The sequence below is a fragment of the Mustela putorius genome, unplaced genomic scaffold, assembly GCF_011764305.1.
Source record: "Mustela putorius furo isolate JIRA1106 unplaced genomic scaffold, ASM1176430v1.1 tig00004007_pilon_pilon_pilon, whole genome shotgun sequence".
In the NCBI taxonomy this organism is placed as follows: Eukaryota; Metazoa; Chordata; class Mammalia; order Carnivora; family Mustelidae; genus Mustela; species Mustela putorius.
Window position 1 is genome coordinate 13,825,406 of NW_025422145.1, and position 17,617 is coordinate 13,843,022.

At 65.6% G+C, this 17,617-nt stretch overlaps 1 protein-coding gene across 2 annotated transcripts; it reads left to right on the plus strand.

Annotated features, from left to right (window-relative positions):
• The first annotated feature begins 268 nt into the window (after window positions 1–268).
• On the plus strand, window positions 269–17,458 carry CASKIN1 (CASK interacting protein 1). Of its 2 annotated transcripts, XM_045071922.1 has the most exons (20): window positions 269–472; window positions 5,604–5,655; window positions 5,764–5,861; window positions 6,079–6,224; window positions 6,314–6,409; window positions 6,530–6,660; window positions 7,129–7,237; window positions 7,317–7,425; window positions 7,515–7,609; window positions 7,775–7,892; window positions 8,918–9,019; window positions 9,112–9,200; window positions 9,277–9,361; window positions 9,449–9,540; window positions 10,355–10,465; window positions 10,548–10,649; window positions 12,013–12,151; window positions 12,229–14,265; window positions 14,919–15,345; window positions 15,851–17,458. In XM_045071922.1, exons 1-20 carry the CDS (start codon window positions 379–381, stop codon window positions 15,948–15,950), a joined length of 4,332 nt encoding a protein of 1,443 aa, XP_044927857.1. In that variant the 5' UTR covers window positions 269–378; the 3' UTR covers window positions 15,951–17,458. The 2 variants fall into 2 exon arrangements, with proteins under 2 accessions (XP_044927857.1, XP_044927858.1); XM_045071923.1 differs by lacking the exons at window positions 10,355–10,465; window positions 10,548–10,649.
• Window positions 17,459–17,617: the final 159 nt, after the last annotated feature.

Genomic DNA, 17,617 nt, shown 5'->3' on the forward strand with positions numbered 1-17,617 from the left:
GGCCCGGTGTAGGGGCGGAGCCAAGGAGCCGGGCGCGCGGCCGGCGCGGGCGGACGGAGGTCAGCGGCCGCAGGAGGGGGACCCAGGCGTCCGGGAGGCGGCGCCAGGTGCCGCGCCCCCGCCCTGGGCCGCCCCCCGCCCGTGACGCGCTCCCCGCCCCTCAGCGCCGGGAGCCCGAGTCCGAGCCCGAGCCCGAGCCCGAGCCCGAGCCCGAGCCCGAGCCCGAACCCGAGCCCGAGGACGGCGCGGGGAGCGGGCGGCGGCGGAGGCGGCGGGGGAGGCAGGAGGATGCGGCCGGGGCCGCGGGGCCGCCGCCGCCGCCTCTGAGCCGCGCCGAGCGCACGGAGCGCAGCCGCGTCGCTGCGGCCCGGCAGCGCCATGGGGAAGGAGCAAGAGCTGGTGCAGGCGGTGAAGGCGGAGGACGTGGGGACCGCGCAGAGGCTGCTGCAGAGGCCGCGGCCCGGGAAGGCCAGTGAGTGCGGGGGGCGCGGGCGGGCGGGGGCCCCGCGGGCGCCGATCCCCTCCCCCCGACATCCCTCCGGGCGCGGGGCGGCGAGGGGGGGATGCTGTCGGGTCCCTGGGGGCGGGGCGGGGCCAGCAGCGTCCAGACCCTCGGTCTCCTCCCCGCCCCCGGCGCCAGAGGAGGGGCGGCTCCGAGCGCCCGGAGCCCCCCAGCCAGCGCCCCCAGAACGTCACCTGGCCGCGGGTGTCCCCCTCCCTTCCCGGGCTACGGGCTGACAGCTGGAGGGCTCTGTTGGACTGTCAAAGGGCGAGGCGGATGCCGACCCCCCTTCTCCACCGTGGAGAGAGGGAGGGGGGCCTGGCGGTGAGGGGCGACCACAGGGCTGCCGGTCCCTGTCAGACCCCCTCCACGCCCCATGTTTAATAACACGCTTTGCAGGGAATGGGGGGCAGGACCATGCTGGGGGTGTGGCTGCCCAGGCATGGCCGGCTGGGGGCCATTTACTCATAGGGGAGCAGAGGCCCAAGGTCGCCCAGCCCAGGGCAGGCTGGGCTCCAGGCAGGTGTAGACCCTGCCACAGACTCTGGTCCTCTCTGGCTTCCCTGCCCGGAAAGGGGCTGGGGAGGAGGGGGGAGGGGGCTCCCACTAGCCATCCTGAGCTTGCGCTGTGAGGGCCCCTGGGAAGGGTTGGGAGCTTGGAGTCCTGATCCCAGCACTCATCCCAGCTCAGCCCAGAGCCTCCCCCGGGGCCCCTGGAGATGGATGGATGGGTGTGTGGACCAGCTGCGTGTGCGGCTGCGCACGTATGGCCGTGTCAGTGTGTCGGGGCACCTGTGCGGGCACAGACAGGGCTCCACAGGATGGCACGTGGGGTCAGGGTGCCCCATGCCCCACCCCACCCCCAGAGACTCTAGGTAACCCAGGGAGGCCCCTCCCCTTTCTCCAGGAAGCGTGCTGAGAACGAGCTGGCCTTGGGGCTGGTGGCCCCCGGCAGGTCCTTGAGCAGCAGGAGGACTCCTCCCGCTGCAGCCCCGTCTGCTCCGTGCGGTTCCAGAACCTTTTGGGGTCCCAGATACAGGCTGGCTCTGCCTTCCACACTGGGGCCCAGGGCTGGTCTGCCAGCTGGAGCTGGCATCAGGGCCTCAGGGCTCAAAAAGGGAGGGCTTCCAGGCAGAGGTACCGTAGCTGAGCCTTGAAAGCAGGTGGAGGGATTGAGAGGTGGAAGGCTAGGTGACGGTTTCCACCTAGTGGCCATGGGACCTTGGGTACCGCTGACTCCAGCTCTCCAGGCCTCAGTCTCCTCACCTGTAGGATGGGGACACTTGGGGTCCCTGCCTCATAGCATTGCTGGAAGAACACGGGAAAACACACAGGAAGTCCAGGCCTTTCTTAAGTCCTCAGGAAGTGCTGACTTGGACTGTTTCCTGAGGCAGCCCGGGATGGGTTTCCAGGGAAGTGGGGCATCCGGTTCAGTCATCCTGGGGTGGTGTAGGGACTTGTCCCTTTACCCGGGTGTCCACCTGAAACTTGGCATTTGTCCCTGCCTGGTCTGCTTTCTGGGAGAGACACCTGCCCTGGCCCCCGTATCTGGGCCCTCTGACTCACAGGGGCGGGCATAATAAGTCAGACAGAGAAATCCCTCCATGAATTAGCTCAGTTGTCATGGCAACACTGGCCTGCTTTGGAGTAAGATGTATTTTGATTCAGCAAAGTGCAGCTGGAGTTTGGGCCATGGGATGGGGGGCACCCAGTGGTGCTCTCTCAGGCACCCCCCCACCAGCCAGACTCCGGACGGCTTCCCATGACTCATGTTTCCATGACCTCCACCCCCTACTCGCACCCTCCCACCACACCACCCCCTGAGTGTTGCTCTGGGGTCGGTCAGCCCTGCCATCCCGCCTCAAAGGGGTCCTCCCCTGTCATGCGTGCTCGGGCACTGGGACCCTTGGCCGCTGTCCTTGATAGACACTGCTCTGGAGGGAGCTTCCCAGGGTGGGCCTGGCCTCCTGCTGAGCAGGGACGTCTGCCCTTTTTTCTGGCCCCACGTCCCCTACCCCGAATTCACAGCAACCTACAGACCAGCGCGCCTGCGTCCTCTCACCTTGGCCCACTAATGCTTCCCTTGCAGCGTCAGGCCCAGAGCTCCGGGCCTGCCCTAGGGAGGCTGAGGGAGTGCCCTGCCATGTGCTGCCAACAGAGGCCAGGACCACATCCCTACAGGAGACAGACGTGGCTCTGTGGGCCGGCGGACCAGGGGCTTCTGTGGTTGGAGGAGCCTCTGGGCAGGGCGTAGAGGGAGACCACAAGGGCAGGGTGGGAGAGGGGCTGAGGCCAGCTCCCCCAGGGCCTCTGCAGCCTGGAGTTTGGGGCTGACCTCAGAGGCAGGATGGTCCCAGGAAAGCGGTTAGAGGACTGAGTGACAGGAGCTGGGAGAGCCCACCATGTGGGGTGGGGTGGAGATGAAGTCTATGCTCATTACCCACGTGGTAGCTGCAGGACCTAGTGCCCTTGTGGAAGAGAAAGGGGCTCCTGGGAGGGGTTTCTGGGGACTTCATCTTGGTTCCCACTTGTCGTCGCATCGATACCCCCTTCCCCACTCCCTGCTCAGACCCCTCTGGCCATGCCTGCTCCAGCTTCATTCAGAGTACCTGTCTCCCTGGGAACCCAGGGTCCCCCCTGCGAATTGGGGGGGGGGCTCCAAGATCTCAGGCTCCCCTCCACTTTCTTCTCTGAGGAGACCTGCAGCAGGGAGTGGGTGAGATGACCTCATGAGACCCCCACCTTGTGTAGCGAGTAGTCTTCTGGATGGAGACTCCATCTCCCCACTGGTGTCTGTGCGTGGTCCTGGGTCTTGACCTCTAGCCTCTCTAAAATGTTAGTGCCAGCAGCCGTGGTCATGCTAGGGGTGGGGGAACTAACAAGAAGTGGCAGCAAACATCAGAGCTGGGCAGAGTTACTCTGGGGGGAGACCAGCTGGCCCTGGTTGGGGAGGGGGCGCTCCAGGACAGCAATGTAGGGGGTCGGGGATATCAGTTCAGGACCATTTGCCCCACATCTTGTAGGTGCACAGTTCTGTTTCAGCCACCAAAGATACAACAGCGAGCAAAATAGATTTTTAAAAACCCTCATCCTTTTGGAGCCTGTACTTTAGTGATAGAGATGGACAACAGCCAAGATAAATGGTAGTGACAAGAGCAGGAGAGAGAAATGCAGCAGACACAGGACAGGATGGGGTTGCCGTTCTATATGGGGAGCCCAGCGGGACTCCTCGGAGCAGGTGACGTGGATGAAGTCCTGAAGGACATGAGGGAGGGAGCCATGGGGATAACTGGGGGAAGAACAGCATCCCACACATATACACAGCATGTGCAAAGGCCCTGTGGCAGGGGCGGCTGGTGTGTGGGAGCATCATCAAGGAGGCTTATGTGGCTGGAAGACGGGTGATGAGAGAGTCAAAGTGATGCAGGAGGGCTCTGTCTTATAGGGCCATTGTCCAGGGCTGGCCCTCAGCCCCCACGATATGGGAGCTGTTGGGGGGTTTTCAGAAGAGGGAGGGGTGGCTCTGGGATCTGACTCATATTCTCACAGGGTCCCCCTGACCTCAGAGGTATGGAGGACAGACCAAGGGGCAGGGCAGAAGCAAGGATGCTGGTAGGGAAGTGATGGCAGTGATCCTTCAGGAGAGGCTGGCCTGGTCAGGGTGGGGACACCCTGGAAAGGTGGGAAGTGGTAGGATTCCGAGTATGCCTTGAGATGGTCTTGAACGAAGAACCAATAGAATTTGCCGATGGAGACGCTTTAAGCTACTTTCAGGGCTGACTCCGAGGCTTTGGCCTGGATCACTGAGGGAAGGGTGGCATTGCTGCCCCCTCAGATGGACGTCAGGGCCAGCAAAGTGAGGAGAGGGAAGGGGTGGGATGTGGAGAAGCGTCTGCCCTGCCCTGTGCGTGAGGAGCCCCTCACAGAGGGGTGGGGTGGGAGTCCCACAGAGCTAATATTGGTAGCCGCGGCTTACTGATGGACTCCGTGCCAGACCCTTCATGCTCTAACGGTGGACACGCCCTTAGGCCTATGAGGCTGGCCCCTTTAGCCCCCTTTGAGCTCAAGACCAAGGCCATAGGGCTAGTAAGGGCCCAGTGCGAGTTTGAACTCAGGTCCATCTGCCTTCGTGGGCTTTGTGGGCCATCGGGGCTGAGGGTGGAGCTGCTCAGGATGCTGTGGGTCACCCAGCAGGTCCTGGATTAGCCCCTCTGTGACTCCCTTGGGTTCCTGCTCTCAGGGACCCCCCACCCCCACCCCGTCCTAGGCCTGGACAAAGGGGCTTCTGTCCTGCCGGCCCCTCCCTCACAGTGTGACTGACCCACAAATGGGTTATGTAACCATGGCCCAGACAGGCAGGGGCTTGGCCTGAGTCCGGCTGGCCCCGAGCCCACAGGGAGGGCGTCGGGGGGCTCTCCTCTTCCAGCAGTCAGCTTGGGGAGGCCAAGACCGGGGAGGCCCAGGAGGAAAAGGGCCGCAAAGGGAGGGCTTGGGCCCTTCGGGCTTCGGGCAGACTGATCCCAGGACCCAGATGGGCCCCCAGAGATGTGGTGGCCGTTCCAGTGTGGTCACGCAGGGCCACCAGCCCACCCGCCTGCCTCCCCTTCCTGCCCCACCAGGCGGGACTCAGCCACATGGGCAAGCCCAGGGCTCAGACTGGGGGGAGGCTGCACCCTGAATATGCAGATCTTCCCCCAGAGATACCCCAATTTCCGGGTGTTCCAGCCTTCCCAGGCCACCCCCGGCCCCATCTGGGTCCTTCTGAGAAACAGATTGTGCCGGCTCTCTCCCGCCACCAGCAGGTGCTTCGCCAGCGTCCCCGAGGAGGGGGTGCGTGTGCACATGAGTGTGTGTGTCTGTGTGGGTGCACGGCTCTGGCTTCCGTCCTCATGTGGGGACAGGCCCAGAGCCCTTGGCTCTCTGAACTTGCCAACCCCTTCGTTCGGTGGAAAGCCGGGGTCCAAAAGCTGAGCTCAGGGGATGGAGCTGAACGAACCAAGTGTTTCTTGATTAAAGACTGAAGACAGCTTTGGCTCTGGGGTCCGGTGCCCACAGGGGCTGGCCGGAGCCCCCCTCACTGTCTCTCTCCCACCCCCACTAGAGCTCCTGGGCTCCACCAAGAAGATCAATGTCAACTTTCAGGACCCTGACGGGTGAGTTTTCAGACAGGGAATACCAAGCTAGCATGGGGTGCGGGCGGGGGTGCTGTGGAAGGCTGGGTTGCCGGGCTCCTTACCCATGCGTGCCCATCCCTGCCCCAGGTTCTCTGCCCTGCACCATGCAGCCCTGAATGGCAACACAGAGCTGATCACCCTGCTGCTGGAGGCCCAGGCTGCTGTGGACATCAAGGACAACAAAGGCAAGGCCGGCCAGGGACCTCAGAGCAGGGTCAGGGGGTCGAGGGCCGGGGCAGAGTCCCTAGAGATGGAGAGGCTCCCGAGGCAGAAGCTCCAGACCAGAGTCTCCCTGTGGGTCGAGGGGGCTTGTCCTGGGCTCAGCGCCCTGCAGGCCGGGCATGGGTGCAGGGTCAAGGGCCAGCTCCCAACAGCCCCCACCCCACCCCTGCCTGTGCCCAGGCATGCGGCCACTGCACTACGCAGCCTGGCAGGGGCGGAAGGAGCCCATGAAGCTGGTGCTGAAGGCGGGCTCAGCGGTGAACATCCCATCGGACGAGGGCCATATCCCTCTGCACCTGGCGGCCCAGCACGGCCACTACGACGTGGTAAGGGACACCCCCGGGGGGTGGGGTGCTGGGGCGGCATGAGCCCCACAGCCATCGGGGGGTGCTGACTACGTGCCGTGGCCCCATAGTCAGAGATGCTGCTGCAGCACCAGTCCAACCCGTGCATGGTGGACAACTCGGGGAAGACGCCTCTGGACCTGGCCTGTGAGTTCGGCCGCGTTGGGGTAAGTCTCTCCAGAGTGCCACGTGGGGCTCTGTTGGCCCCGGCTGCCCCCCAGGAGCGGTGGCAATGGGGAGACGCCCCCGTGACCCCCTGCCCCGCCCCTGGGCCCCCCTCTCTCAAGGTGGTCCAGTTGCTCCTGAGTAGCAACATGTGTGCGGCCTTGCTGGAGCCCCGGCCGGGGGACACCACGGACCCCAACGGCACCAGCCCCCTGCACCTGGCGGCCAAAAACGGCCACATTGACATCATCAGGTATGGCCGTGTGCGGGGCCGGTGGGTGGCGGGTGGACCCGGCTGCAGACTTCATGCTCCCGCAGTGATGTCCTAAGCCATGGGATGTGGTCAGGCTGCCTGGCCCCACCCAGAAAAGGGTGCCTTGGAGGGGGCTGGGGAATGGACCATGGCTACAGCCCCAGGCCCGGGCTCTGTTGGGGTCCCGCCACATGCTGGGCAATCTTGTGGAGACACTTACCATTTCTGAGACTCAGTTTTCCCCTCTGTAAAGTGGGCATCCCAGCTGTGGCTGTGCTAGGATGACCCGACAGCAGTTCCTGTCAGTGTGGGGGCCCCCCAGGAGGAGGGGCCAGCACTTCCACAAATGCTCAGTCACTGTCACACACCGTGTCATTGGGCAGGGCGGTCCTGGGCATGGGGGCCCGGCAGGCACGGTGGGATGGAAGGGGCTGCCTGCTTCCGCCCGCCTGCCCTCCTTCCTTCCAGACTCCTCCTCCAAGCTGGCATCGACATTAACCGCCAGACCAAGGCTGGCACGGCCCTGCACGAAGCCGCACTCTGTGGGAAGACAGAAGTGGTTCGGCTTCTGCTGGATGTGAGTCAGGGGGCCGAGGGGGCGGGGGCTGGTGGGAGCATGGGGTCTCCTGACGGGCCACCCCCTCTGGCACATACAGAATGGGATTAATGCCCATGTGAGGAACACCTACAGCCAGACGGCCCTGGACATTGTGCACCAGTTCACCACGTCCCAGGCCAGCAAGGAGATCAAGCAGCTGCTACGAGGTGGGCCTGGGGCCAGGGCTGGGCGCTGAAGTGGGGGCCCTGGCCAGGCCAGCTCCCAGGACTTGGGGCTCTGCTTCCTGTGTCCCCAGAGGCCTCGGCAGCCCTGCAGGTCCGGGCAACCAAGGATTATTGCAATAATTACGACCTGACCAGTCTCAATGTGAAAGCTGGGGACATCATCACGGTAAGGCCAGCCTGGGGCTGCAGGAGGGAGGACAGGCAGGACCCCGTGTGCTCACCCCACACCCGTGGTCTGGGGTCCTGGAAGGGAGGCCCAGGTTACCCACCCACTGGAGCTGGACCTGGAGGAGTATCTCCCTGAGCATGCTCTCTCACCTCCTCTGGCCAGGTCCTCGAGCAGCATCCGGATGGCCGGTGGAAGGGCTGTATCCATGACAACCGGACAGGCAATGACCGGGTGGGCTACTTTCCATCGTCCCTGGGCGAGGCCATTGTGAAACGAGCAGGCAAGTCCCACCCAGGCCTGGGCTTGGGGACCAGAAGAAAGCAAGGTCACTGCTGGTTGGGGGGCCCCGAGTGGGATCCTGCCAGCTGTCTTGTTGGCGTCCCCACACCAAGGCCCTCGTTTCTTTACTAGGCGGTGCCCACCAGCCGCTAGGAGTAGACAGGGATCCAGGTGGGTGGCACTCTTGCTCTCAAGCTCACACTGAAGGAGGGAGGGGAGCAGGGGGCAGTGTAGTAAATGCGCCAGCAAACGTGCCCACTAATGGCATAAGCGGTGTGGGTGGAGGCCTGCTTTTTATTTATTTTTATTAGTTTCGGGTAACATTCGGTGATTCACCTATCGCATGGAGACCTGCTTTTAAGACAGGGTGCTCAGAGAAGACACTACAAAGTGGGAGGGGCTAGCCCCAGGCAGAGCACCCAGACGGCAGGAATGACATATGCAAAGGCACTGGGGCAGAAGAAAACATGGTGTCAGGGCCCCAAAGGAGGCCAGTATAGCATGGCCAGCTGGAGTGAGGAAGGGGGATTCAGGGCAAGGCCACAGGGCATGGATTGCTTTCAGGCAGGGGGTCTGCGAGATGGTTTACCTCCTAGAGGGGATGTGTGTGGACAACGACAGGTGAGTTGAGGGGACAGAGGGGGGCCGGTGAGGAGTCATGGCCAGCCCACCCAGGGTCATCTAGGCTTTTGGGGACTTCTTGCCTCTCCCTGCTCTCCTGGTGAAGAGGGGGTACACCCTCTCTGCTCCCCACCCCCCACCCAGGGCCACAGGGCCACCGGCGTGACAGCCTGGCCTAGGCCCTCTTGCCAGGGTGTCCTGCTCTCAAACATCTAGGGTGGGGAGGGGACTTCTGAGGCTCTCTCAGTGCCTTGGAGACAGCGGGGGCCAGAGGAGGCTGCAGTACTGACCTGAGGGGCTTCTGCTCTGCCCAGGCTCTGGGGCCAGGCCGGGGGCACCCCTTGCCATGTCCGGTCCACAGGCATGGCTGGTTCAAGATACAGGGAGGCTATGCTTGGCCTACAGGTCCTCGAGCCGGCGCTGAACCAAGCCCATCGCAGGCGGGCAGTTCGTCAGGGCCCTCGGCACCCCCTGAAGAGATCTGGGTGCTGCGGAAGCCTTTTGCAGGTAAGTGGGGGAGCTCTGGAGGTCAGGGCGGGAGGCGTCTCCTGGGGTAGGGCCGGGCCAGTACATGCTGACAGGGTCCCTCATGTCCACAGGCGGGGACCGTAGTGGCAGCTTGAGCAGCGTGGCCGGAGCCAGAGGCGGTGGGGGCCACACCCTGCATGCAGGCTCTGAAGGGGTCAAGGTAGGTGGTCTGGGGGGAGGGTTGGGGCGGCCGGGGCACCGAGCAGCGCCGGCCAGCCTGCCTATCTGGGTTGTAGCTCCTGGCAACAGTGCTCTCCCAGAAGTCTGTCTCCGAGTCCAGCCCCGGGGACAGCCCCGTCAAGCCTCCAGAAGGCTCCGCAGGTAAGAGCAAGGAGACAACACCACCCACCTGGCCAGGAGGCGGCCCCCCTGAGCAGCCCCTGCCCCACCACACCTTCTCCTCTCCAGGTGCCACCCGGGCCCCGCCTCCAGCGGCCCACGCCGGGCAGGTGTTCGGCGAGCAGCCCCCCAGGAAGCTGGAGCCGGCATCGGAGGGCAAGGTACAGGGCCCGGGCTGGCCGCGGGGAGGGGCTCCCGGGCAGCCTGCTTGGTCAGGCCACTGTGTGGCTGGGGGCCCTTGACAGGCCAGGCCCGTACTTCTGTCCGTCTGTCAGTCTGTGTGTGTAGGTGTTGTCTCTTGCGTGGGTCGTGTGTGTGAGCTGGTGTGTCCGGGAAGTGTGACGTGGGTGTGAGGTGAGCAAGGGCTGTGCCTGCGTGTGGGTGGTGACAGCGAGCCGGGCACGTGCGCCTGTGTGTGTGTGTGTGTGTGTGCACGCGCGTGTGGGTGCGTGTGCCTGAGGCATGGGTGTGAGGCAAGACCAGGTGTGTGTAGGGCTGAGAAGGGCCCCTGTGCTGGGAAGGTGCGAGCGGCTGGCTGTGTCCTCCCGCACCTCTGGACAGAGCCCGCCTGCTCAGGAGTGGAGGGGTTCCTCCGAGCCGCACCGTCTGCAGCTGCATTCCCGAGCCCCACCTCCCGCCCCCAGACCCTCTAGTGGGGGCACCGCAGGGTGTCCCTGGTGCAGGGACAGGGAGGCGGGGAGGGGACGGGCAAGCCTGCGGCTCGGACGGCAGCCGGACCCTTCTGCTGGAGATCATGGGAGGAGGCGGGATAGCCGACAGAGCTGGCAGCGGCGGCATCCGGGAGCACAGCGAGAGGAGGAACTCCGGGGTCAAGCTGTCCCCAGGGCCCGGCTACAAAGGGGAGCAGCGGACAGCAGACTGAACAGCCAGTGGCCGAGCGGAGGAGGACCTGGCCCGGTGGCCGGGGTGCACGGCTGGCGGGCGAGCCTGCAGCGGCTGCCTTGTGTCTTCCAGAGCGCCGAGGCCGTGAGCCAGTGGCTCTCCACGTTCCAGCTGCAGCTCTACGCCCCCAACTTCGTCGGCGCTGGCTATGACCTGCCCACCATCAGCCGCATGACTCCGGAGGTGAGGCGCCCAGAGGCTGGCAACAGGGCTGTGACTGAGCTCAGGCCCTGGCCTCCCGCTCATGGGCCTCTCCTCTACCTAGGACCTCACGGCCATTGGGGTCACCAAGCCAGGTCATCGGAAGAAGATCACCGCGGAGATCAGCGGCCTGAGCATCCCTGACTGGCTGCCTGAGCACAAACCCGTAAGGCTTCCTGCACCCCAGTGGCTGTGCCCGGGGCGCTCAGACAGACAGACAGACTGACTGCTTCCCTGGCTACAGCTCTCATCCACCCTCTGTCCGTCACGGGCACTGGAGCCAGCCTTCCCGGGGCAGGAGCAGGGATGGCAGCCTCCAGGCCAGGAAACCTTGTCAGGGCAAGGGGAGCCTGAAGCCAGGCAGGTGTCCCTCGGCAGTGCCTGGGCCCCTTCCACCTTAGGCAGCCACACAGCCACACCATGTGGCAGTTGGCAGCGCTGCCCACTGTGTGTGCACCCAGACCCCATAGAGGACCCCATGTGGACAGGAAGGGCTGGATGCATCCAGGCTGTGCATGGGGGCATGTGTGTCTGCTTCATGTACACAGACAGCACACGTGCACCAAACGTAGTTGAGGCGCCTGTTGACGCGTGCACACCCACCCCCACACTTAGAGCGGCATGTGCCAGCTGTGTGGACAGCGGACACCCACACAGACTGCGGGCTGTGCCAGCCCCAGCACTCACCTGTGTGCTGTGACAGGGTCTGGGGCTGGGGAAGCCAGGCCTGAGGCCGGTTGCATCTATGCTGCCTGGGAGCCCCGCGCCGAGTTCTAGGAGAGAGCCCCCTGCCCCCCGAAGGGCCTGGGGCTGTGGGCTGATGACAAGTGTGTTCCTGCTCTCCTGGCCTGCCTCAGCCCACTCAGTCGGCGGCTCGGGGGTGCTCCCAATGAGCACGTCCCTGTCCCACGGGCCTCATACTGCTCTGTGCACCTGGGGGGAACCAAGTGTGCTGTGTGCTGGTGGGTGAGAGGTGTCCAGCCACAAGAGTGGACAGGTGGCTCTGGGTGAAGAGCATTGTGGGTGTTTCCGTGCGTGTGTGCTGTGGCTATGTGACCAGTGCCCAGCATGGGTGTGGAAATGGGCGTGAGCGTTACATGGAGGGTGTCGGTGCCCGTGTATGGCTGGGATGCGGGCTGCAAGTGTGTGTGTGTGTGTGTGTGTTTCTGGCCGATGGTGCCGTATGTCTGTGTCCGTGATGTTGCAAGTCGTGTCCCCTGGGTGCTATCCCCGTGGCTGCCTTGGCAGGTGAGAGAGCATGTGTTTCCCCTCCCCCCAATGGTGTCCTGAGGATAGGGTCGTCCCTGTGTGTATGTGTGTTCGCGTGTGTCCGCACAGGCACGTGAGCTGGCCTTGGGCTCCTACTGAGGTCGCGCTATCTCCAAAGCTGACACATCTGGCCTGTCCATTTTGTCCTTCTGTCTGTCTGTGCCAGGCTGGCCCGGTGCCCCTACCCCTGAAAGCTCGGAGCAGCGAGCAGGGTGTGGCCCACCAGCTTGGGCTGCCCTTGGTGTCCTCCTGCTCCACAGGCGAACCTGGCGGTGTGGTTGTCCATGATCGGCCTGGCCCAGTACTACAAGGTGCTGGTGGACAACGGCTACGAGAACATTGACTTCATCACTGACATCACCTGGGAGGACTTGCAGGAGATTGGCATCACCAAGCTGGGTGAGGCGCGGGCCCCTCCCTCCATCTCCCAGTCCCTGCCCCCGTCCTGGGCCTGACTGGCCCCGTGCCCCACTCAGGACACCAGAAGAAGCTGATGCTGGCGGTGAGGAAACTGGCAGAACTACAGAAGGCAGAGTACGCCAAGTACGAGGGGGGACCCCTGCACCGGAAGGCCCCGCAGTCGCTTGAAGTCATGGCCATTGAGTCGCCAACCCCAGCGGAGCCAGCCCCTGCTGAGTGCCAGTCTCCTAAGATGACCACCTTCCAGGACAGCGAGCTCAGTGGCGAGCTGCAGGCTGCCATGACCGGCCCGGCAGAGGGCGCTACCACCACCACTGCCGAGAAGCCCTCCAATCACCTGCCCCCCACGCCGAGGGCCTCCATGCGGCCAGAGCCCAGCCTGGGTGGACAGGCACGGCACATAAGCAGCTCTCAGGAGCTCCTGGGTGATGGGCCTCCCGGGCCTGGCAGCCCCATGTCACGGAGCCAGGAGTACCTGCTGGATGAGGGGCCGGCTCCCGGCACCCCTCCCAAGGAGAGCCGGCCCAGCCGCCACGGCCACAGCGTCAAGCGGGCCAGCGTACCCCCGGTGCCAGGCAAGCCACGGCAGGTCCTTCCGCCGGGGGCCAGCCACTTCACGCCCCCCCAGACGCCCACTAAAGCCCAGCCAGGGTCTCCTCAGGCCCTGGGGGGGCCTCACGGTCCCACCCCAGCCACAGCCAAGGTGAAGCCCACTCCACAGCTGCTGCCACCAACAGAGCGGCCTATGTCACCCCGCTCACTGCCCCAGTCGCCCACACACCGTGGCTTTGCCTACGTGCTCCCCCAGCCGGTGGAGAGCGATGCTGGGCCCACGGCTCCCGGGCCTGCCCCTGCGGCTGTGCCCCCGCCCGTGCCCATGCTGTGCCTGCCTCCGGAGGCCGATGCGGAGCCAGGGCGGCCCAAGAAGCGCGCCCACAGCCTGAACCGCTATGCAGCATCCGATAGCGAGCCAGAGCGGGACGAGCTGTTGGTGCCAGCGGCCGCGGGGCCCTATGCCACAGTCCAGCGGCGTGTGGGCCGGAGCCACTCGGTGCGAGCGCCCGCCGGCACTGACAAGAACGTCAACCGCAGCCAGTCCTTCGCTGTGCGGCCCCGGAAGAAGGGGCCCCCCCCGCCCCCCCCCAAGCGTTCCAGCTCAGCCATGGCCAGCGCCAACCTGGCCGATGAGTCGGCCCCGGATGCTGAGACAGAGGGGGCTGGGACCGAGGAGGGCCGGCTGGGGGTGCGGGCACAGCGCCGGCGGGCTAGTGATCTGGCTGGCAGCGTGGACACAGGCAGCGCCGGCAGCGTGAAGAGCATCGCAGCCATGCTAGAGCTGTCCTCCATTGGGGGTGGGGGCCGTGCGGCCCGCAGGCCCCCGGAGGGCCACCCCACACCTCGCCCTGCCAGCCCGGAGCCAGGCCGGGTTGCCACAGTGCTGGCCTCCGTGAAGCACAAGGAAGCCATCGGGCCTGACGGTGAGGTAGTGAACCGGCGTCGCACGCTCAGCGGGCCTGTGACGGGACTTCTGGCCACTGCCCGCCGGGGGCCTGGGGAGTCAGGGGGGCCCGCAGATCACGGCCACTTCGTGGAGGACGGTGCCACCCGGCAGCGGTCTCGAGGCCCAGCCAAGGGTGAGGCAAGTGCGGAGGGTCCGCCCCTGGCCCGGGTGGAGGCCAGTGCCACGCTCAAAAGGCGCATCCGAGCCAAGAAGAGCCAGCAGGAGAACGTCAAGTTCATCCTGACTGAGTCTGACACAGTCAAGCGCCGGCCCAAGGCCAAGGAGCGGGAGGCAGGTCCCGAGCCACCCCCGCCACTGTCCGTGTACCAGAATGGCACAGGCACCGTGCGCCGCAGACCCACCTCGGAGCAGGCTGGGCCCCCTGAACTGCCCCCACCACCCCCACCTGCAGAACCACCACCCTCCGACCTGTTGCACCTTCCCCCCCTGCCCCTGCCTGACACTGATACCCGGAAGCCAGTGAAGCCGCCAGTCTCTCCCAAACCCGTGCTGGCTCAGCCGGTGCCCAAGATCCAGGGCTCACCGACGCCTGCCTCCAAGAAGGTGCCGCTGCCAGGTCCTGGTAGCCCAGGTAGGTGAAGGAGCCAGCTGGAGAAGGGCCCCTCCCCACCTCCCCACTGCATGGTCTGAGGGGTTTTCCTCTTCTTGGATTTGAGCAAGCCAGGTGGAATGGGGTGGGAAAGTGTCCTCAGACCCTCTCATCCACTCACCCACTGGACAACTCTGCTGGCCCAGAACTGGGAGGAGGGTGGATGTTCATTCCTTTGCTCAGTGAAGGAGGCACAGAAACCCGTGGATAACCGCACCTGTGGAGGGAGGTCAGGTGCACCAGGCTGGATCACCGAGATCTCTGACCAGGCTGGAGACCGACCCCAGCAGTAGAGGGAGGGAGCGGGCTTCCAAGCAGAAGGATCAGAGGTGCAGAGGCCCTGTGGTATTCAAGCAACCCAAGGGCCAGTGATTGAGGCAGGCCACACCTGATGCGGGTCCGGCGTAGGGGGCGGACGGGGAGGGGTCTGGAAACGGTGGCGCTGGCAGGTATGCATAGCGAAGCGCGCCGCCTGGCGGCTGCCGGGAACCAAGGGTCAGAGGGGCAGCGGCCGGCTTCTCCGGGGCGGGGGACCAGGAGCGGCGCTGCCGCAGGGGTCCTGGCGGGAAGCGCCGCGCGCGCGTAGCGCCGCCTCCCTCCGTCCCACTCCGGTGCGAGTCTCCTCCTCCCCGCAGAGGTGAAGCGCGCCCACGGCACGCCGCCGCCTGTGTCTCCCAAGCCGCCGCCGCCGCCCACGGCGCCCAAGCCGGCCAAGGCCACCGCGGGGCTGCAGTCGGGCAGTGCCAGCCCGTCCCCCGCGCCCTCGCCGGCTCGCCAGCCGCCCACCGCCCTCGCCAAGCCGGCCAGCACGCCGCCCTCGCTGAGCGCCAGCCCCGCCAAGCCCCCGTCCCCCGGCGCGCCCGCGCTGCACGTGCCCGCCAAGCCTCCGCGCGCCGCTGCCGCCGCCGCCGCCGCCGCCGCCGCCGGGCCCCCCGCCGCGCCCGACGGCGCCTCGCCTGGAGACAGCGCCCGCCAGAAGCTGGAGGAGACGAGCGCGTGCCTGGCGGCGGCGCTGCAAGCCGTGGAAGAGAAGATCCGGCAGGAGGACGCGCAGGGCGCACGGTAGGTGCGGGGCCGGGGGGGGGGGGCTGTCCGGCAGGGGGGTCCGAGGCTGCGGCGCACCGGCAGGAGTCGAGGGCGGGGCGACGGGGGCGGCGTGGGCGGGGACGAGTCGTGAGGGGCGGAGTCGCGGCCTGTAGAGCGGGGCAGCGGGACGCGGTCAAGCCGTGTGGGGCTCCCGGGAGTCGAGCCGTGAGGGGCGGGGCCCGGGGCAGCGGGGGCGGGGACGAGCCTTGATGGGCGGGGCGGGGTCGCGTCGTGCGAGGGGCGGGGCCCTGGATGGCCGGGTGGGGCTCTCCCTGTGTGAGGTGGGGACAGCGTCGAGTTGTCTGGGGAGCGACCCCGGGCGGCGGCGGCGGGGAGAGGGCGGGGATCGAGCCGTGCGGGGCAGGGTGGAGCCGTGTCGGGGGACCAGAGGGTAGCGGGGGCCGGACAGAGGGGCCGAGGGCGGGGCCCCGGCGGGGTGTTCCGCGCCCGCGCCGCCCGCTGACGCCGCGCCTGCCCCCAGCCCCTCGTCGGCGGAGGAGAAGAGCACCGGCAGCATACTGGACGACATCGGCAGCATGTTCGACGACCTGGCCGACCAGCTGGACGCCATGCTGGAGTGACGCGGCCGCTCACGTCGGGACCGCCCGCGCCGCCCGGGTCCCGGCCCGCACACTGACCTTTACCTCAGGGTGGGCACCTCTGGGCGCAGCGCGAGCGGTCAGGGCGGCCAGCTGACGGGGACCAGGCGGGCTGGGTCGGGCCCATGCTGCCCGTCCCTGGCACAAGCACAACGCCTGCGCCTGGGCCCGGCCGGGCCTGGCCAGGGGACCCAAGGGCTCTGGGTGAACGCTGCTGCCCGGCGGGTGCCCGTTCCTGTCTGCTGCTCCGCGTGCAATAACTGCTGGGTCACCCGCCCGCCCAGGCCGGGCTCCTCCTGCTGGGGGTAGAGGAGGGGCGGCCCGGCCCCCTTTCCTGAGCCCAGGCTGGGCCTGCCCCCGGCAGGCAGCCGCTCTGGCCCCTCCCCGATCTGTGGCAGAGCACAGGCCTATGCCCAGCACAGAACTGCCCAGTGGGGACTTCTGCCAGCCGCTCCAGCGCAGCACAAGGGGCTGGGGCTGGGGTTGCGCCCCTGCACCACTGTACCCCCCAGAATATAAGCTATTGAGAGTATTAATTTATTGGGAATGAGCTGAGGCAGATTCCCCCAGAGAAACTAAAAGGTATAACTTTAACAAATATATATTTAAAGAAAGAAAAATATTATTGATTCTATAGAAAACCATTTACCAACTGTAAGGCCACTGAAGTCTAAGCTCAAGACAAAAGCTGTTAGAGGCCCTGGTCATCTGTCTGTCTATCCTTCCCTCCCTCTGTCCAGGACCCCTGGCCCAGTAGCACAAAACAGGAGGCTGGGGTCTGGCAGGGTCCATGCTCTGCTAGGGCCTCCCCACCCTCCCTGTCTCTCCTAACTTCTCTGCATCTGAAGAACTTGAAGGATGTGCCTTGCTCGCTGCTGGGCTGTGTCCTCCACACCGAGGAGCTGGTGGGAAGGGCTCCCTGCCCTCCAGGGGTGCTGGTGGGAGGTGTGCCTGGGCTTTGGGGGAGCTGTGCGTGCAACGTGGGCACGCCAGGCAGGTGAGAGCGGTGGGCACAGGGCGTGCATGCCAGAGTGCGTGTGGCGCGTGTGACGGTGTGCCTGACCCTCCCTCCCCAGGGCCCCCCCATCCAAAGTCCCTCCGATGCTTCTGCTCATGGTCCCAGGCTATGTCGTGTGGTCGTTCTTGCCCTCTCTTCTCTCTCTCCCCTCTTTCCAAAAAAGTACTGACTGGCCTCATCTATTGTGTTTGCTGATCCACGTGTGTTGGGCACCACTTTGACATTTCTTAAAAAACAAAACAAAACAAAAAATGCCGAAAACCAGCGGTTGTGACGTGGGTGGGCAGAGGGGATCAACCAAGGTGGCATCTGGGTGTGTGGGGCCCCTTCCAACTGTCATGCCCTGGTATTTCCCCAGGTGGGTGCGCCCGGCCTCTCTTCAGTGGGCGGCCCAGGCTGGGGCTCTAGCAAGCGGGGAGGGGGGGTTCCTAGCAGGGAGCTGCTGTCAGCTGTCAATAAACAGCAGAAAACAGAGCTGCCTGGCTCACTTCTTGGGGACGTGTGTTGGGGAGAATGGGGGTCTAGCTTGTTCCTGGCAGTGAGGAGTCACCAAGAGGGCCACACCGCAGGGCTGATGAGAGGAGCCCTTTTGGGACCCCTCCCCAACCTTCCACCAGCTGCTGGTGCCTGG